The sequence below is a fragment of the Talpa europaea genome, assembly GCF_964194135.1.
Source record: "Talpa europaea genome assembly, chromosome: 14".
Lineage (NCBI taxonomy): Eukaryota > Metazoa > Chordata > Mammalia > Eulipotyphla > Talpidae > Talpa > Talpa europaea.
In genome coordinates, this window is record NC_140082.1 from 61,292,145 (window position 1) to 61,312,905 (window position 20,761).

The window sequence follows — 20,761 nt, forward strand, 5'->3', positions numbered from 1 at the left end:
CCCTCCCCAACACACATCCCACCCCAGCCTCACTCACCAGGTTCTCCTCTTTGTACCTGATGGACTTGGTGTGGTGCCGCATGAAGCCCACGGTGAGGAACAGGTAAATGATGGCGAAGACGGTGTGCAGCCAGAGGAGGTTGTTGCTGGGGCAGGGTGGGGGACACACCACCTGCCATCAGAGCAGTGGTCCCCAGCAGGGGCGGGTGCCATGGCTGGGGCTCGGTGACCCTCATGGCACTGAGCTGAGGGCCAATGGCTTCATCGCAACAGATGCCTCCAACAGAAGCAGTCCAGCCAGTGCCCTCAGCCCACAGTGAATCTTTAGAGAGGCCCCTTGTCCTGACAAGTAAGCCCCACAGCCACAGGGCCATCTGTATTTCCTAAAACCCCTGCAAAACAGTTGCTACCTGGGGCGTGTCTGTGCCCACAGCCTAGGAACACTAGGTGCAATGGGGTGCTCAGACACTGGCCTGTCCACTGCAGCCTCCCTCTGGCTACCCAGGGCTCCAGAATCCACCTCTCCTTGGTCTCACCCACCAAGGCCCTCATGGCCTCCTGCCCCATACTCACTCAGTCTGTAGGTTTGCTATTGTTGTCCTCCCAAAACTGTAAGGGTCTTTATCTAAAGAGAAACACAGATTACTTAATTTTAGGGTCACGCTGGGGAAGAAGGAGGGAAAATAACCAGCCTGGGTTTTTGGAGCTCTAAGGAAGAGCAGGAGATGGCCAGACAGGCGAAAGGTCAGTGCCGCCACCCAGGCATTTCACAGCTATACCCATCAAAGTCACTGCTTTCTCTAAGCTTCTCAACCTCTCACGTGGGTACAGTTAAAATTTAAATTCATCTTGTTTTGATGTGCTTGTGGCACTCTGTGAGAAATCTAGAAACGCCTTAACTGTTCTCAAAAACAAGGTTGGGATTCACTGGCATAGAAGTGGATTCATGCTAGACTATCAGAGGCTGGACTCCTATGATTGGAAATACAATTTCACAGTCTGATTTTGACCTTGACCATCACAAATATCTTCTGGATCCATTATTATGGATCTTCCTAATCTGGGTGATGGCAGGAAAGTATAAAATGCTCTCTGAAAGCCCTATAATCTATAAACCTTGAAGGTTTTTTTCCCTCCTATTTATTTTTTTAATGATTTCTTTTTTTAAAATATTTTATTTTATAATTCTTACATCATTTTTCATCTTTGTACAATGTATGCATTTTCATTTTGGTTATATTCCCCATACAATTGCACACCCCCCTTATTTTGACTCTAGTCCTTCCTCTCCCCACCCCTTCCTAATCTCCACACCCCTCCCCCCGTAGTATGTCTCTGGTTTATAGTTGCTTGTTGATTTTGATTATTACTTTGCATTGATTAGTCTTTTTCCTGGTCTCTTATTTAGGTTTTCTAAATTCCTGCTATGAGTGAGACCATCCAGTATTTTTCTTTTTCTTTCTGGCTTATTTCGCTGAGCATGATCCCTTCTAGCTCCAAACATGTTGCTGCAAACTGCATGTGTCTATCTTTTTGATTGCTGAGTAATATTCCATGGTGTATATGTACCACATCTTCTTGATCCAGTCATCTACTTTTGGGCATTTGGGCTGTTTCCAAAGCTTAGCTATTGTAAACAGTGCTGCTATAAACATAGGGGTGCAGGTGCTCTTTGGAATTACTGTTTCTGTGTCATTTGTTTCCCTCCTATTTAGATAGAAACATAAATTGGTACTAGGGGCCCCACTCTTGGCCCAGGTTGAGGGGTGGATTCTTCTCCAGATACTTAAGCAAGTGGAAAAGTTCAGAAAGTCACCCTGAGCCCTTCTCACATCTGAACATGAACATGCACCCTGGGGCCCTCCACAATGAGTCCCTTCGCCAGCACTACTGTTCTGATGAGGACAAGGAGTCATTACCCAGCAGGTCTCCTGAGAGGTTGACAGGCAGGATGACACACAGGGACAAGCAGCTGACCACCACCAGCAAGAAGATGATGTGTCTCTGGAAGGACAGGTAGTGCATGGCGTCCTCCCCGCACCACTCCAGGATCTGGTCGTCGCTGGCCAAGACACACACATGGGATCTCAGTGAGCTACGCGAGAGGCTGTGCTCTGGGGCCTCGCACCTAACCTCAGCTAGTCACGACAATCCCATAAGGTGGGTTCTAATTTATCCCCCTCTTATATGTGAAGAAACAGAGGTACAAACAAATTGCATGTTTGCACTCACAAAGCCTGGAATAGCAGATCCTTGAGGGGACCTTCCATGTCTGCCCTCTTAGTCCCTACACCACACTGCCAGGAAGGAACCTACTATGCATTTGTACTTTTTCTAGAAACATGTGCACCCACATCTGTGTTGGGATGATGCGCATAAACACAGTGATCCCACAGCCCTACCCAGCTTCTGTGAACAAGCAAAGCCACGGACAAGAGGGCTACTGGGACTCTCCTTCTGATGAAGATGGGAGCATCCATGCTCACGGCTCCTGAACTATCTCTCACCTCCCCTCAGTCTCCCTGGGAGGCCCTGTGCACCCTGCCTCCCCGGCTCCTAGCCCTGGTCCAGAGTGACTTTCCCCATCCTCAGTGCCATATCTGGAAGCTCCAAGTCATTGAGGGAACCCAGAAAATCCAGGGTTCTCCCAGCCAGGCTTTCATGCTATGGGGAAAAAGGGGGTCTCCCTCTTTCCTGCTCTCCTGACAGTGAGGTGCCTTGAGCAGCCGACCTCCAGAAGGCCAGGAAAGCACTGTATGGGGAAGTAAATAAAAAGGCAGGTCTGGAAGGGGCAGAACATGGGCTTTGCAGACAACAGTCATACCACAGCGGGATCCTGCATAGCCCGCTCCAGAAGGACCTGAGGCTGGAGCCCAGAGCAGCCAGGCCACTTCATGCCAGCCACCGCAGCAATTTTGCAGGATTCACACAGGCAACGGGGATCCGTCACCAGGCATGGTAGATGCTCAGAAATACGCTTGCTAACCTTACTCCTTTTTATTGTTTAACTGGAGGACAAAGTCTTGTGATTAACTACACAGTTTCTCATTTATAATGGAGCTACCAAAATGCACATAATTTGCCACAAAACATGTTTACTAAAAATTATTCATGAAGATTAAGACCAACAAATGAGCAATTTTCAGCAAAAGGTTTTTTTAAGACACATTTCTAACTTCCTTATCTTGCTGGGAAAGTCAATTTAAAAGGAAACTAAGAGGTCTCTTTAAGTGTCAGCTGCAGTGTTGGCCGAGAGCAGCTGTTAAAATTTAACTGCAGCTTTAAAAAGCCAAAGGGTAATCCTTTAGGGGGCTAGAAGAGCAAAAACACTGGGAGTTCAAATGGAAAAATATATCTGATATAGCACTAAAATGGCAAAGCAGGAGACACAGGAAACACAGCTGGACACACACGACAGCCCCACCAACAGAAGGCGCGCCCACACCAAGAGGAGCTCAGGGGTCACTGGACCTTGAACATGGCCAGTGCGATGAGCGAGTGAGCACAGTGCGAATCTGTTACCAGCCTTTGCTGGCTACCATGAAAATGATGAGTCGATGTTTCTGGTTTTGCTCCACCTTACACAGGCTGAAAGTGGGATCCAGAGCCCAGGGGATTGGCCTGAGCCCCAAGCAGCCAGAGCCATGGAGAATGGCTGGTCAAAGGAAAACAGGCTGTGAGCCCCATCAGAAGGAGAGCCATGGGAACAAGACTTCTTCTCATTGAGTCTTTTCTGTATGTGCACTATGCAAAGTGCTTTTTGCACTATGCAAAAAGCTCAATTTTATTAATTTCACCATTAGGAGGAAATGGATCCTAGTGACATGATTTTGTGGGAGACAGGGAAGGGTGAGTTGACCGATCTGCCTCTTATACCCTCGAAATACCTCTTCCTGCTTCCTCCTGCTCCAGTCCAGAGATGACTGGGTTCTTCTAAAGCACCCCTGGGAGCCAGTCCACTAAAGTCCATCCCATGTTCTACATCACACTCTGACATGTATTATTCATGTGACTAGGCAGAGCAGATGAGATCTCTGTCCCCTTTCATAGTCAGGGAAACTGAGACCTAGAAAGACATATTAACCAACGTCCAATAACTACCATATTTCATCAACTTTAAGCTGTTCTTTTCATATTTCAACATGTCTGAAATGGGGCACACTCCCTATGATCATAACTAATCACATAACTTGTTAGGCAATATTTCCCCAAACTGCCCCACAGAGCTTCCGTTCAAACAGATCAGTGTTAAACGGTAAGTAGATGAAATTCTTGTCTAAAACAAAAAAATAACTTGTACAGGGGCTGTGTGAGCCATCTTTATTCTCACCCCACATACTACTTTGGACCTAAACTGAACAGTATCTAGCAGACCCTACCTCAGGATCAGGCAACTTGTCTCTTTCCTCCTGATGGCCCAAACACCAAATAAACCCACCCAAAGTGCCCCCAACGGCCAGTGCTATACTCACTGCAGGCGGAAGATGGCCGTCAGCCAGGGGCAGCATCCCTGAAACAGAGAGATCAGGGATTAGCTTCTAATTAGCTTCCAACATCTGTCTTAGGGGGCAAGTATAATCATTCTTTTCGGCATTAAATAACCATCAAACGTCCTGTAGTATAAAAACAGCACTTTGTCCCAAACTCAGTAATTTACTCCCTTGACCCAAATGTGTCAGAGCCTGCATACTCCTTGTCCTTCACAACTGTGCCTGGAATTATTGCGAAAACCTCTCCAGTTTTGACCATTTGTGGAATTACGCATGTTCCAGGATCAAAACATGAAACTTGAATCAAGAGCTCAGGGCAGCTCTGGAGAAATGGATCTGGGCTTCTATTTGGTTGCTTCTAAATGACTGAATGAGACTGGGGACAAAAGACAGGAAACAAACCTATCAGTTAGATAGTTCCCTGGAGTGGAACTTAGAGAGAAAAAACAATGACGTTTATAAGACTGATTGTCCATCAACTCTCTAAAATTTAATACTCCCTAAAGCTGGACGATCACTTGCTGGGAAAGACAGATATCTGTTCATCAATTACTAAACATCTACTGGGTGTGAGGTGGCGGGAAACAGGGCTGGGTAGGACAATGTTCCTGCCGACATGTGGCTCATAAGCCAGCAGGCAAGTCAATCCTTATTGATCACACAAAGCCTTAAGCGCAGTAACAGAGACCAGGGCTGGGACCACAGGGGACTGAACAGCTCTCTGTCTGAGAGTTAATCAAATCTCAGGATCCCCAGGCACTCAACTGACAGTTTTCCTGTGGTAATTCCAAGTTCAGGTGTCTTTGCTGGTACAGAGAAGAGCTCTCACCAGCTCTTAAGATTCAGGGTACTAAGTTAATGGCTGAACAAGGGCACAACAGCACCCCTTACTGCTGGTCCCCCCTTCACACCCCTCCTCTCACACTAGCCAAGACCCACGCTATTCCTTTGATACCTACCAGTTCATTTTCCAAGTCGGGTTGCCCTAAGGAGGAAGATGACAATCTCTGGAATCTGGACTCACTGGACAAAAGGAAAAAAAAGAGGACTCTTTCAAAACATCTAAAAGCTGATCTCAAGTGTTGCTTCCTCTTAGAGCTCAGGACCAAAGCTATCAGCCCTCAACGGCAGGGACAAAATACAACTCACCTATGAAAAATATAGACAAAGTCAGCGGCCATTCTGAGGTTTGGTAAGATCTAAAACGCTATGTTACATGGATGAGTAACATGAGGTAAAATGACCTCAACCCCCACACTCTTGCTCAGTCAGCACAGAGACTGGTCTACCTAAAGCAACTCCAAAATGTTACCTGTTTACAGCATATTTCCCAATATAGCAAAAAGAACTTGGAATAGGTACTATATTTTATTAACTCAAAGACATCACTGGTTATAAGGAAAATACTTATTCTAGGAACCACTAAGAAGGAAAAATAGCTGCCAATTGAGCTAGGCCCACCATTGATAATAAGTAATATATCAGTTTCAGAGACAAGAAAATGTCAAAATGTGTGTTTTAGTGTTGACGAACTATGATATTTTATAATGTAGTATTTTAATCAGATTCCTTCTTCTTTTTTTTTTTTTTAATTTTTTTTTTTTTTTTTAATAGAGGCATGCTTTATTTATTTGTTTGCTGGTTTGTTTGTTTGTTTTGTTTATACATGCACTGGGTACAGTCAGAAGCGCGGGAGGGTGAGAGAATTCACCAGAGCCAGAGCGGGGAGCAGAGCAGGCAGAAGGACCGAAGTACACTGCTGAGGGGAGCAGCGGGCGGCAGGAGAGGTCTGCGCACCATGCGGGACCCTCCTCTGGTGGCCGGGGAGCAGCCGGGAATCGAACCGGCGCCGCAAAGGCCGCGCGCAGTCTCGCAACCCAGCGCTCAACCGCTGCGCCACCGGGGAGGCCCTCAGATTCCTTCTTCTGATTGAAGTAGCCGTAAAAAAAAATGCGCCGTGCACATGAATCAGAGGTCAATTTTCACTCCTGATTTCCCTACTCCTGCTCCACCCTCCCACTTCTAATGACCTGACACTTAGTGAAACTCAACTTTCAAAGCCTTCACAGAACTGTGTCTCATTTGACCTGCAAAGTAACGCTGTGGGAAAGCAAGGACATAGGAAACAAGCCACAAGTCTGGGGACCTGAGCGAGATCATACAGCCAAGGAAACGGAGGGTCTTCAAGTGTTCTTTTTTTTTTTTAAGATTTATTTTATTTGGGACTCCCTGGTGGTGCAAGTCTCAGCACTATGAAGCAATCTGCAGCCACTGCAGCACAAGTTTAATCCCCGGCCAGGTAGCTGGCCCACAAGCCACGCCGACATCTCCTGACTCACCCGCTGCTCCTCTCAATAGTGTATTTCAGTAGATCCGCAAAAAGAAAAAAAAAAGATTTATTTATTTATTTATGCATACAAGAACTGACCTGTAGGCCAGAGGTACGGGGAGGGTGAGAGGATTCACCAGAGACAGAGTGGGGAGCAGAACAGGTAGATCCACTGAAATACACTGCTAAGGGGAGCAGCGGGTGAGGCAGGAGAGGTCTGCTGCGCCATGTGGGTCAGCTCTGTGGCAAGGGATTGAACTCATGCCGCAGTGGCTGGTGATAGCTTGATAGTGTTGAGACTTTAACCCCTGTGCCACCAGGGAGGCCCCCCACCCCCGCAATGTTCTTTTCTACTGCAGCATGTGACCCCTCCTAGGGATGACTGTGCTGAAAATGCATTAGATGTCTCAAAAGCTTCCCCACACACAATTTCAAGCTTCAGTGCAGCTAAAGCAACAGGCTCCATCACCCACCCAGGGGCTCACAGAGTAGAACCCAAGGGGAAGGCAGGTGCAGTCACAGATACACCTTCTCCTCCCAGTTGCTATGATTCTCCCCCCTCCCACACTGGCCACATTTCACCAAGTGCTGCCTTGGAGCAAGAATGGAGGGTGAGGGCCTCCCTGGTGGTGCAAGGGGTTAAGATGCAACCTATGAAGCTAACCACAGGGAGCAACCCACATGGCGCAGCAGACCTCTCCTGACTCGCCCGCCGCTGCTCCCCTCAGCAGTGTATTTCAGTCAATCTGCCTATTCTGCTCCCCACTCTGTTTCTGGTGAATCCTCTCACATACATACCCCCGCCCCCCACACCTCTGGCCTGTACCCTAGCTCTTGTATGCATAAAAACAAAAATAATAAATCTTAAAAAAAAAAAAAAAAGAATGGAGGGTGAACAACCAGGAGGCTGGGGTGGGGCAGCCTGGGTCAGGGCATGTGTTTTCCCAACTCACTTCCTCTTGCTCCACCTGATGCAAGATCCTGGGGTGTGCACTGGAGCTGGAAATTCCAGTTGTGCAGATCTAGAATACATTCTTCCACTTCAGGTAAGTAAACAGAGCACCCTAAGAGCCCAGGGTGGAACTGGGAGGACATGAGGTCTGGCCAAGTGACTCTGTGCTTTGTAGCAGACTCGCTGGAAGCAGACTGAGTCAGAGCCATCAGCCACACTGACCCAGAAGAAAGATGACTCATTTATGGGCCCACTGTCCTCTTAATCCACCTTGCTTTGTGCACAGCCCTAAACTGATCAATTTTAAAAATGAAACATTCAAGGTGTGAAAGAAGTTGGCATCTTCCTCCACAGATAATGGAAGCTCTAAGTGTCTAAAACAACTAGATTTCCTCCACAGCCTGAAGCCAACAGGCTCATGGTCACAGCCCAGCCAGAAGCCCCAAGAGATTTGGCCCCAGGTGTTTGGGCCTGGATTTTCTCATTGGCATAGGGAAGGTAAGGAGGCTGACCACATGGGTCTGTGGTGCAGGGCACAGAGAACATGGTTTCTGGTACAGGCCCAGCATGTACACTCAGTGAACACAATCTGATATCAGTGTCACGTGTGCATGCTGCCTGCTGGGCTTCACAAGTCCCCAGCCCCTCCCACTCCCCACCCCCCAACACACATACACACTCATTCAAGGTGAAATATCTTTTTTTTACCTGCCTGCTTCTGACACCAGGGCAATGCAGCCATAATCCCAGAATCTTCTTCTTATGATGGAAAACACCAATATTAAAAACTAAAAGTAGGAAAGAAATCAGGTAAAAGCACATTGGATGGCTTCTAATGAGAAGAGACAGCTGTCTTAGGGGCAAAACCCACCTGTCTAGATTCCAGGGGCCAGAAGACCTTGAAGATCATCCAGGCCCAGACAGGGTACTGTGCTCCTAAGGCCACACACTCATTGACTGGATGCTCTGAGGACCCCTCCACCAACTCCAATCACTGGTCACCTGTGCCCATATCACAAAGGTCACCAACACAGACACAGAGCTGGCCATGCACATGCACTATCATTGCTCTTAAGGCAGAATCAACAGCAGTTTCCTCAGCCCTGAGCTGCCTTCAGCAGCCCCTTGAACAGGAAGTTTCCACAGCTGTCAGGGGACCAGCTCCCTTCTCCACCTTACATAATTATAGAACCTCGGTGGCAAAGCCCTCTCCCCCTCCCCTAAGCTGAGCCAGAGTGGTCAGATTAGCCAGAGTGGTCTGAGGACTTTGGGCATAGAACTTGGGAGTGGCTGAGCCCACCGAGGACCTGGTGCCTGGCTGGTCAGGCCTCCCAAAGCTGGGGTCCTCAGCAAGTCTGAGTGCCCAACTGCAACACAGGGGTGGGGGACTGGACAAAAAGTCTCTCTAAACCCCTAAGAGCTCTAAAGCTATAAATGTGATACTGCCTCCTCCCTCCCTACCCAGCCACCTTATAAGTTTCTCTGACAAGTTCCCCCACATCTTCCTTCCATGGACATGCTCCCTCCCTCCAAGGGTGGGGAAGAAAAGATAGCGCTGCCTGCCCTCATCAGAAACTGACAATTTAAATGCAGGTCTTGTTTTCCAAAAGGAAATCCAAAGAACCTTGATGCCAGTGCGGCTGGGTTCCTGAAGAATTCTCTTGAGGTGGAGGGGGAAGTTAGTGATAGGTTTTGTGAGTCATACAGGATAACCACAAAGGTTGCTCAGCAAGTGCCTGCCCTCTCTGCTCCCACCCCCTTGCGCCCTTCTTTGCTCCTGTGGTGTGACTATTTCCCAAGAGTCCATGTTTTCCAGGTTATTCTGGCTTTTATGTGCCCCCTCCTCCACTAACAACTTCCCACCAAAAAAAATCCACCCTTCCCTCCAAGCCTCCCACCCCCGCCCCCATTATAAGCCCCTGGAAAGCCACTTTCCTCAATCAACACGTTCTAGACATACCCACAACAGCCCATTGGGGTTGCCCACAACACCCTTCCTCCCCAGGCCTCTCACTTTGGCCCAAACTCTCCCCTCCCTCAAAACACTGGATTACAGAGCCAAGGCCACCCTCCCCCATTAATGCAACCGACCTGCAAGTCCATCACCACATTCCCACCTACCCCCTCTCCACTGAGGTTGGTCTATGCAACAGTGTTCTCAGGCTACAAATGGATTTTAGCTGCAAGACATGGAGAATTTGGCAACAAAAGAGCCCTTTTTTATAAATCAACATGAGCAGCATGCGCATAGTTCCCATATCAGCCCATGAAGGGCCAACCATATAGCAAAGATCCAATGCAACAATTTAGATCTCAAGATTAACCAGTGTTAGTTCAGGGAGAGTAACCTTGACATCCAGAAAGAGAAGGAGGAAGAACGCCTGCCCCTCTTCCTATGAACATTCTTTTGTCCAGCAAACACATTTGATAACTGCCTCTTTCCCTTGGGGACAAGAGGCCCTCATGCTACCTAATTCCCTCGCCCCCAGACCCTCACCAAACCCTAGCTCTGGCACAAAGCAGTCCAAGGGGCTCTCTTCCCTCCAGCCCCTCTTACCCCATGGACTCCAAAGGTCTCTGCTACTTGCTAGAGCACCAGAGGGACCCCCATCCCGCGGGCATTTGCGAAGAGAAGCTGCCCCTTTGCCCCAGTAAATTTTCAATAGCGAACACTGAGTCAGCGTGGGGAAGAAAAAGGGCAGATTTGAAACTAGGGGAGGGAAGGCTCTGGGAACAAGGAGGCAGACATTAAAGAAAAGCCACCTGTGAGGGTCAGCTCTGATAAGGTGTACCTTCTCCGGCTTCTCCTTTTCTCCGCATAGGATTCTTAAACGCCAGGCCCCAGTGAGGGAAGTGACATTTTATAAGCTGGGAAGTGCAACTGCCCTCACTCTAATCCACATGCTCCGGTCACATCTTGCATCCCTGTGGACTGACCCTTCCCAAGGGCCTCAAAGACAGGCTGATAACTCTATCGGTGACTCTATCGATGGAAGTAATCAAAGGAACGGTGCTCCCAAACTCAGGTACAATCCTCCATCTGACAGAGAGAAACTGAAGCCCAAACAAACACGCCCAAGGTCACAGAGTCAGTAGGCAGCATTGCTGGGCCTGAAACCCAGGTGTGGCTGGCTCCTCACTTGAGTTTCCCAGCAGGTCCTGGGTAGGGGAGCTAAACAATACCTGAGGGGCAGGGGACATGTTTCAAGAGGGGTCTCACCAGGAAGCAGCTGACGTCTATGAGTAGGACGGTGGGGATGCCACCGAAGGTGACCCCCTGGAGCACGGTGCTGTTTTTGGCCGAGTTGTAGCAGTAGGTGTCGGTGGGCTGGTCCCCGATGCCCAGCCCTTCACGGATGGACACAGTCTTGGGCTGCCACAGCTCCAGGAAGGGGGAGTTGCTCATTGTGCCTGCCCTGGAGAACAGGACCAGGCAAATGGTCAGGGCTCAAACTTTGCTGCTGACACCCCAACCAGCACTAGCAGAGCTAATGGTAGGGATCTCCTCCAGGAGCTGATGAGTGCAGGGAGCCAGCAGGAAGGAATGAGAGAGCAGGACGCCAGAGCCCCGTGAGCCTGGCAGAGTCTATAGAGAATAGCTCCATTGTGGAAGAGTCCCAAGGGTCAGATGGATGGGGTGGGTGGCTCACCCAGGACACAGCTGGCAGCTTCCCCACAGAGGGGGTGAACGGGAGAAGGGGAAGGACAGAAGCTCAGCAGCTGCCTGCTTGAGAGGTGCGGAAGCCCTTCCAGCCTCAGGGCTATGGCTGGAAAGCCATCCTGTGGGGGCCACTGGGAGGCCTGAGCAGAGGCAGGGGTGAGGGAGGAAGGAAGACAAAGGCAGAGAGAAGAAAGTGTGTGAATAATCGAGGATGAAAGGACATTCAACAGCACGACTCGGCTGACCCACTAGAGCCAAGTGGACGGAGACCTGGCTCCCGCCGCTCATGGGACCTCAGAAACAGCCCAGTCCACACATGGGAAACTGAGACTCGGAGGCTTAATAACCTGCTCCAAGATTAACTAGCTGTTCAGCTAACAACAGGTGTCAGATCAGCCTCCTGACTCCCAGATGCCACTTATCTCTGCCATGCCTCGCTCCCTCTCCAGCCAGCTGTCACCTAAAGGGAGGGGAGGGAGCAGCCTGAGAGGAAGGGAGCAAGAACTGTGAAGACAGAGTGAACAGGGACAGGGGTAGTCTCAGTGGGAAGGGAGCCTCAGGGCCTCCTCAGGGACCCCCAGGTCACCCACTCTGTTCCTGGAGAGCTCCCCTATCTCCTTCCTTCTTGGCCCTCACTCCTGCACACCTTTGGTCTGGCCAGAGGGCCCAGCACTTCCAAAGCAAACGTCCCTCAGGCTAGTGGTTGACCTTTCCTTTCTGAGGCTCCTGGACCCCCTGGTGGGGCTAATGGAAATATCCAGGGTTTGTCTCCTAACACTGAGAGGGCCAGAATTAATGTCCAAGTTCAAGCCTGATTTTCACCTTGTCTGTGGCTGAAGGGCCTCAGGAAACACTTGGTACTCCCTTTCTTGAGCTCCCACTTCCCCAAGTCTCTTTCAGCTAGATTCCCAAAGGGATCTCTGCTAGGACTGAACTTCCAACTTGTCATAAGTACAAAAATCTTGGGGCTAAGAAGAAAAGGTATAGAGAACCCAAACAGGCTTTTTGACTAGCTGGTAATACTGGTGGGTAGGTGGGGAGAGATTCCCAATTCTGACCCCTGGAACTGCTGGGCAGGGGGCACATACATACACAGGTCAGAAAGTGCAGGAAGGGTAGTCGGGTGGCAGGCCTGAGGACATGGGAGGGTTCCCAAGAGGGCTGAGTTACTTTTTCTCCCCTCTGCGAGACCTGGCAGGGGCTGGAGCATGTGACTTCAGAGTCATGAGTCGGCGGCGCTGGGCAGAGTCAGGAAGGCTACCTCTGGGAGACAGATGGTCTTGGCTTCCCTCCTTTAAACTCCACCCAGTGGCACCACCCCAACGGAAAGCTGATGTGAGGCTAAGGCCTGTCCCAGCTTCCGGTCCCCACACTTACCAGATGCCAGGGGAAGGAAGGCCCGTGGATAAGCCTCGTGGAGACGTCCTCAATGGGAGCTGGCTCCGGCAAAGTCAAAGGCGGCCCTGGCCACCTCCCAAGCTCCCTTGGGTCTGCCGCTCATTTCCTGCAGGGCTTTCCTGACCAGCTTTCAAGACTTGCCTGAAGAAACACAGACAGCTAGTCAAGTGGGGACTGCTCTTCTCCAATTGAGGGGTTCTGGCCTGGAACCCTTCGACACTACCTCCTCCTGCACCCAAATCTGCTGAAATGTCTAGAACTCAAAAGCTCAGCTGGAGTCTTTGGTGGTTCCCAGTGGGTTCCCCCTGCCCTGGCTCTCTCCCCCACCTCCCAGAGCTGCCTCCCCACCCCCACTCCTTGAAGTCTGGGTCTCCTCTCTCCTCACCTAGCATCACCTGAGGCTACAGCCTTTCCCCTCTTCTCCAGTGGCCCAGGCCCAGGGACCTGCTGGGGCAGTGATCCTCCCCAAACAGGTGGCAGCTATTAGGGAGGCTTCCTAAGGTCCCGCAAGGGTTAGAATCAGGAAAAAGAAATGCCCGCAGAACAAACAGAAAGACTTGAAAAGTAGAGAGAAAAAGCATCTGCCTGAAATGTTCACAAAAGGAGCATTGTCCCTGGAGAAGGGAGTGTGCTGTGGTGCTGGGGCAGGGTAGGGAGGGAGAGACAGCCCTCACCAGCCCTGCTCGATGCCAGCTGAGAAGAGCAGAGGCCCCACAGGAAAAAAACCCATGGCTTCTCTTCCCCCTTCAGCCCAGTCACTAAGTCACTTTCTGTGGAACAAACAGGCTGTCCTGATTTTACAAAGTTTGATAAGAACTCAGTGAACCCACCAGCCTGGGATGGAGTCTCAGAACTTCTCAGTGAAGAGGCCTGTATACTGTCTGTCCCCTCCAGGTGAGCCACCCAGGGAAGGGAAAAGCTTTGGGGCCCCTTAGTCTGACCCTTTGATGCAACTGTAGTGTGTCCCTGCCTGTTACCCATAGCAAGTTCGGGTTCTGCAGACCCCATGGTCCCTCTGAGGCCAGCCCCTCTGCACCTCCCAGAATAGGTGTGCTCCAGAGAGCAGCAAGGCCATAGCCATCACAAGGCAGCCCAGCCAAGCTTAAGGGAGGAAGGTGAGAAGGGACCAACAGTGCGGGGCAGGGGCCAGACCAGCAAGTAGGCACTGTTGCCCTTCCTCAATGAGCCCTGCCCATTGGCAATATCCCACCATCCCACATTTGTAGATATGCATATGGAATGCACGGCACTGACCTATACCTAAGCATCGTCTCATTCCCATTCAATACCCTGAGGATAGAAAAGCCAAGATTGTGGCTGAAGCCAGGAGCCAGAGCAGCAGCAGGTGATCTCAGGCCCCCAACTCAAAGTTCATCCCTTATGCACCCCCAAGTCTGGCTGTGGCCACTGAGACAGAGGGCCAAATCCACCAGCTGGTCTCAAACTTGCCAAAGAAGTAAATCACCAACTCTAACCCATGTCTGACCTGGTCGCTGGATGGGTGAGGACAATTCATAGGCTTAACTTCAGAGCCTCAACCCTGCAGGGGCTGGTACTAGCCACACAACTTCAGATCAGTAGGCAGCTGGGAGCTCATTTGGTATATTGCAGCCCCTGAGGACACCACCTGAAGCTGAAAGACAGGCTGCCCCAGGGTCTCAGGTAGCCAGTCTTAACAGGTACTGACACCATTCGCTTTTGTTTGTTCATTTGCTTGCCTGTTCATTGCTTATTTTTGTTTCTGTTTAGTTTCTTTTTTTGTTTTTCTGGTGTCTTAGCAGAGCTCTTCTCGCCCTCCCCCAAGCTTCCCTCCTCAGGAGGCCACCAGGGCTGGAGGGAGTGGAGGCACAACCCCGAGGCGGTTTCCAACTTCCCAGCCACAGGAGACTCTTGCGTGGCCCTTTTCCTGGCCTACCTGGCAGACAGTCCAAGAAGGAAGAGCCCGGCAGCTAAGCTCCAGGTTAGGCAGGGGATTCGGACTCCAGCTGACAGGCGCCTGTCAGAAGCCGGGAGAAGCATTAGGCTGGATCCATCCACTCCTCCCACCCACCCCGTCTACCCCTGCTTCGGAGTGGGGGCTGCGGAGGCCGGAGGCCCGCCCCGGAACAGCTCGCTTGACGCGGCACCGGGCGCAGAACCCTGGCCCTGCACGTCCCGGGAAAGGCGACGAGCGACCCTCCCACCCACCGCCGGCCCGACGCCCCTTCCCGGTACCTGCGGCGGCGCCCGGCGTGACTGGCGCGGCTCCACCTGGCGGGCGGCTTCTCGGGCTCCACCTGGGCGGGCGGGCGGGACGGCGTCCCGACCACTTAAAAGTTACTAAGAGCAACTCCGGCGCCTCCTGCACATGCGCAGAGCTGCGCCCAGGGCTCGCCGGATTTGGCGCCTCCGCCCGCCCCGGTGTCCGCGGGCGCTGCGGGCGGGGCGCCCTGCGCGGTCCTGCGCCGCCGCCCGGCCCGAGGGTCACTGCGCAGCCCGCTCGGCAGCTCCTGCCGGCCTGCGGGGCCCGCCGCGGCGCACCCAGGGGCCGAGGAGGGCGCCGCCAGGGGCAAAATCTCTCTGCAGCCCCCTGGCACTAACCCGACCCCTCGAGGGGACACCTTGGGGGGACCTGAGCCAAGCTCAGGGAAGGCGCGCGGAAAGGGCTCCTCTTCTCGCCGGCCTCGGGTTCCGCCTTTGCAAACGTTCGTGATCGACCCTGTACTGCTCTGCATTTCCTCGACTGGCTCTTAAGCCCGCCCCGCGGATTGGGCTCAGCCTGCACCGCAGTCAGTGTCCACCGCGAATGGCCAAGCGTCCACTGCGAGTCCCCGGGGCTGTGCAGAGCCTGGACTGGGAGAGCTCTGGGGGGCCTCGGTTCGGGCCCAAACCGAGGAAGCAGTGTTTCCAGAGGTTCCCAGCGATCTGGTACTGCCCGGGCCCAGGTGGTACTGCCCGGGCCCAGGTGGTACTGCCCGGGCCGCGGTGCCAAGGGCTCGTTCTGGCCCGGCTCTCTCACCTTCTTTTCCCGGGTGCAGTACTAGGGTGTTTCTCATGAACTGCTGGCCTCGGTAACTCTACTGTATGCTGGCCGAGGGCAGCCGCATGTGCACTCTGCCCAGGCTCTGCGAGGACCGCGCCCCCCACCCCTCACCCCTCTTAGCAGGAACACCACCTGCCTGGTGCCACAAACTGCCTCCTCTGCCACATAAGCAAAACCGAGGGAGTGGGCAGAAACTTCCTCTCAGGTCCTTCTGCCACTAACCACCTGTAAATCCTGAACAGCTCTTCACTCAGCACATGGGCACTCTAGCAGTTCCGCTGGCCTCCCTTCCATCTCTGGGCTTTCCTCTCATTGTACTGATGAGAAAGGAGTGGGTTGTGATTGTCTCCTCCTGTTTCTCTGACAGTTCTTTCTGTCCCATCTGTTCCTCCTTCTGCCCCTAAGCCTCAGCCACCAGTTGTTTCCTAGAATTTGCCTTTGGTCCCTCACTGGTCCTTCTGTCTATGCCTGGCCATCTCGCCTCCCCTGTTCCCTACTGTTGCCAACAGCCCTGGCCCTGAACTCTGGAGAGTTCATGGATGGAGCCAGTTGAACTTCCCCTGGCTCATTAGGCTGTCTACTCTCTTCCCACCAGTCACCTGTCACTGCCCTCCTCCTTCTCCTGACTCAAGTCACGGTGCCACCACCTGCCTGGTTTGTACCATAGGGTCCCAAGAAGCACAAGTTTCTAACCCCAGCAATCAGATATGGTGAAGCCACTAACCAAAACAGAGTAAGAGACAGAAGAAAGTCAGAATATTTGATTATAGAGAGATAAGGGATTTTTAAATTTGATTTTTTGGTAAGCGAAGTTTATTTCAAAATCAAGAGGTTGAAAATGGATCAGAGGGCCTCCTCTGGTGGAGCAGGCGGTTGAGCGCCACGCTGTGAAGCTGTCTGCAGCCTCTGCAGCACCGGTTCCATCCTGGCCGGCTGGCGAGAATCCCACATGGTATAGCAGACCTCTCCTGTCTCACCCGCTGCTCCCCTCAGCAGTGTATTTCATCAGTCTGCCTGTTCTGTTCCCTGCTCTGTCTCTGGTGAATCCTCTCACCCTCCCGCGCATCTGGCCTGTACCCCGGTTCTTGTATAAATAAATAAATAAATAAATCTTTTTAAAAAATGGATCAGAATGTCGGTTGAATAACCTCAACCCCTATTATGTATCTAGCAGTTTGTGGAACGTTTATAAAAACAATATTCCCTTAAATGTCCAATGAATGTACAGAAATCAGGGATTGTTACCATTTAATAGAGAAGGTAGAGCAGATATTGCATTTACAAGGATTCCAAAACATCTATGCCCTAAGCTGAAATGCTTTATCAATGTCACAATTTAAAAGTACCCATAATCTTGGCATTCTAAAATGTTATATTCAACATTGTAACACTCCATTCATCTGTCCCCAAGTCTAAAGTGACCCACATTCTTGTAGTGCTGATGTTTTTAATCCAGATTGTTTTATTTTGTAGCAAGTAGTACCAAAATAAAGCCCACTCACTGTGCACAGAAAGTAAAAATGTCAAGAATGACTAAAAACTTACTGCCTCAATCCTAAGAAAACAAACTAGGATCTGAATGCACTCCAGTCCCAGCTTTCTGTATTACTTATGTGAGGCTTGACCAAACCTCTTTTTAGTTCTTAGTTTTTCCTAATGAGGCTGACCGAATCCCTGTAGAACTTTCTGTTCCTCTTAATTTGCAGCATTCTGGGTAAAATATGGAAATATACAATAAAATATGGTTTCTTGGAAAATATACTTATTGTCTGGATTGGGAATGAACAACCCTTACTTAACCCTTGCTCCCAGGCTTAGCCCAGATCCAGTGATAAGACACGGAAACAGACAAATTGGGTTTCTGCACTTAGGTTACAAAATATACACAGGTAAGTGCTTAAAACGTAGTGCCATGAATAATAGGAATAGCCAAGACTGGGAGGGAGCTATCAGTGGTGGCCAAAAAGTCTTGGTCCTGGGAAGCAAATATTAGGAAGGGAGCTGACAGAGGAAGCCAATTGGGAATTCAATGAAGAGCACATAGGCCCCCAGTGATTCAACAGTCCCAACCTCTCCTGGTGCTCTAGAACATTTCAGACATACGGATAAGCCAAGTCTCTTGGTGGCCACACCCCACACCTATGGTTCCAGCTTCCTTGGCACCAGCGCCCCATCCCAGGCACAGCTGCATTTCTGCACCCTCATGTTGGGTAGGCTGACCACCTGGGACCTGGCTCGACCCCCCTCCTTGATGCTAACAATCATGGGCAGTGAGGTGGTCTCTGAGGCAATGCACTGCCGTGGCCCCAGAAATGGCCACCTGAAGGTCTGGGATTCGGGGGGCTGCTGGCAGGTGCCCACGCACTCATAGGCCAGGAAGCCCGGGGGTTCCAGGACCCAGTTCTCAGCCCACTTCATCCCCTGCAGGTCAATGTACATCTCCTGGCGGCAACAGCGGGTGCCCTCCATCACGGGCACCTCAGTGTCACAATTGCCCTGGGCTCTGTGGGACAAGAAAAAACAGGTTCAGAGGTCAGTTGGGGGACCTGAGGTCACCCAGGGCCCAGTTGGGGGGTGGGGTGGGGAAGGGAGCATCTGGAAGAGAGATTTATGATCTGTCTCCCTTAGGTGCAAAAAGCTAAGACATTTGTGAGTAGGATGAATAGCTAGAAAGAATGTAAAGCAAGTAACACAGACTGCTATTCCTCCTAAGAGTCCCTGGAGAAATTTTACACAGTCATTCATAATCCTAGCACCAGGACAAGCTCTTTCAATGGCAGTTTTATCCCCTATTTGTGTGTTCATGGGGTTCACCCGTCTGAGCCACAGCACCCACCCGTAGTCCCTGAGGTCCAGGGTGTGCAGCTCTAGCTGGGGCTCGGCAGGCCCTGTGCCCCACAGCCCCTGGGAGGCGAAGCGGACCAGCTTGTGGGCTCTGGAGGCCAGCGGGCCCAGGTGCTCCCTCTGCACGGACACCTGCAGCAGTAGGGGCTGCTGGGGCCTGCTCAGCTGCTGCCAGAAGTTCACAGCCTCGGTCACATCGAAGGTCTTCCAGCCGCTGTCGTGAATGGACACCAGCCTGCCACAAGGAGACAGGAGACAGCGCTGAGACCCGGGGACTGGGGCTGGCTGGGGTGGGGGCAGCAGTGCCTCTCCCACCTGCCTCACTATGGGCCCAGGCAGCGCCTACCCCCACTCCCCCACCCCCTTCTACACACCCACAGCCCCCAAACATGCTGGGCCCAACCTCCTCTCCTCTACCCCCCCCACCCCCACCCCCACTCCCCAGCCGTGACCTCTCTACCTGGAGTCGATGAGGGAGGTGCGGTTGGAGCCATCAGCACGCACATGCAGCCACTCCACGGTGACCCGGGCCCTGGCGCTGAGGGGGGACAGCTTGTGCAGCGCGGCCTTGGGCACAGGCTCCTGGAACAGGTGCAGCACCGCCTGCACCAGCTCGCTATGGGGTGGCAGCCTCTGCTCCATGCCAAACACCAGCAGGTATGTGGAGGCTTCTGATACCAGGAACCTGCCGGCCACCTCTGGGGACACAGCAATGTCAGGGGGCCTCTTCAGGCCCCACGGGAGCGCTGAGCACCAGGGGCACTGAGGGGGAGGGCCAAGTGGGGGAGCACAGCCCCTGGGCCAAGTCCAGTTACCCAAAACTCCCCCTGGGATCTGGGACCTTGTTGGTAACAGTCTCCACCCACCAGGAAGGGGCAGCTGGTAGTGGCCTCCTGGAGGCAGAACCCAAGGAGCCCTCACTCTGCTGTGCCTCTTTGAGGCTGAGCCAAGGTTCTTGCCACACCACCCACTCCCACTGCCCTGCTTCTCCTCTGATGCTCTGGCACTGGCAGCAGGTCAGCCTGGCCCAGCTCCTCCTGGCCTGAAGCGTGGGACCCTCAGTGCTGACAGAGACAGGGGCCCTGGGCCCAGCCCTCCTCATAGCCTATGGTCCCTTGTCACTGCCCCGTGGGCCCTGGGCCACCAGATGGGTGCATGGTACATGGAGTCTTGGCTCATCACCACAACCACACCCAGGGCCAGGATGCAGCAGGGAGGGAGGCCTCACCTCGGAAGCGCTGGCTGAACCTCTTCCCTCGGGAGTGAGCCCCATGGCTGCGCTGCAGCAGGGCCACGTACTGGGCCCTCACATGGGCAGGAGTCACCATTTTGTCCATGTCAGCCTTGTCCAGGATGGGCACCTCACTGAGGTGCAGCTGCTGTAGCAGACTGCCCAGGATCTGCTCCTCGGTCAGGGCTGCCCCGGGGCCAGCCAGGGGGAGCACCCAGAGTGCCCAGCAGAGCCACAGGGGCCTCATGGAGCTGCTCAGGAGGAGGAGGGGCAGGCAGAGGAGTCCCTGGAGGAGGCTTCAGGAGGGTCCCAGCTGGGCGTGCTGAGAGCCAGGCTGGGCCAGCTTTATAGCCAGCCCTGGGCTGGCCTGGGTGATGGGAGGAGGGAGTGGGGAGGGAGGTCACACCCCTCAGACCTCCTGGGAGCTCAGCAGCCAGACAGATCCTTGTGCCCTGGGGAGGGGGCTGTCTAGAAAGGGCACAAAGGGCTGTCTGGCCCATGGACAGCTGGCTGTTGAGTTCTCTATTGCAGTGGTGATTCTTGACTGGGAGTGCCTGACTAGTTGAATTAAAAGGATTTTTTTCTTGGATAAGTGTTAGAGGTCTCATTCTCTGCTTGACCCCCATCCTGCCCATATAGGGGCCACTGGATCCTTGGTGTTTAGACTTGGAGTCCCATTCCTTGTTGGAAGATAGTGCTGGAAAGGAACTAAACTGCCCACTCAACACTAGGGCTCTCTAAGCACCAGTCCTGCCTGCAGGGATGAGCATCTGAGCCTTTCCGAGGGTTGCTGAGGGGCTGCTGAGATCCTAGGTGTCCAGGGTTGGGAAATCC

At 52.3% G+C, this 20,761-nt stretch overlaps 2 protein-coding genes across 2 annotated transcripts in view; both read right to left on the reverse strand.

Annotated features, from left to right (window-relative positions):
* TMEM63A (transmembrane protein 63A) overlaps window positions 1-11,177 on the reverse strand; it is a gene marked incomplete at both ends in the record, with an annotated part of 28,316 nt that extends 17,139 nt beyond the window's left edge. The window contains 7 exons of the mRNA XM_084253799.1: window positions 38-146; window positions 574-625; window positions 1,920-2,062; window positions 4,473-4,510; window positions 5,450-5,513; window positions 8,480-8,559; window positions 10,992-11,177. Of these exons, the coding sequence (XP_084109925.1) occupies window positions 38-146; window positions 574-625; window positions 1,920-2,062; window positions 4,473-4,510; window positions 5,450-5,513; window positions 8,480-8,559; window positions 10,992-11,177 (672 nt within the window). The remainder of the gene's footprint in view (window positions 1-37; window positions 147-573; window positions 626-1,919; window positions 2,063-4,472; window positions 4,511-5,449; window positions 5,514-8,479; window positions 8,560-10,991) is intronic.
* Window positions 11,178-17,991: 6,814 nt separating this feature from the next.
* Window positions 17,992-20,174, reverse strand: LOC311184393 (left-right determination factor 2-like; the record flags this gene model as incomplete). The annotated part of the gene is made up of 4 exons (XM_084254353.1): window positions 17,992-18,355; window positions 18,689-18,931; window positions 19,157-19,394; window positions 19,925-20,174. 4 exons carry the CDS (start codon window positions 20,172-20,174, stop codon window positions 17,992-17,994), a joined length of 1,095 nt encoding a protein of 364 aa, XP_084110479.1.
* Between the last annotated feature and the right edge of the window lie 587 nt (window positions 20,175-20,761).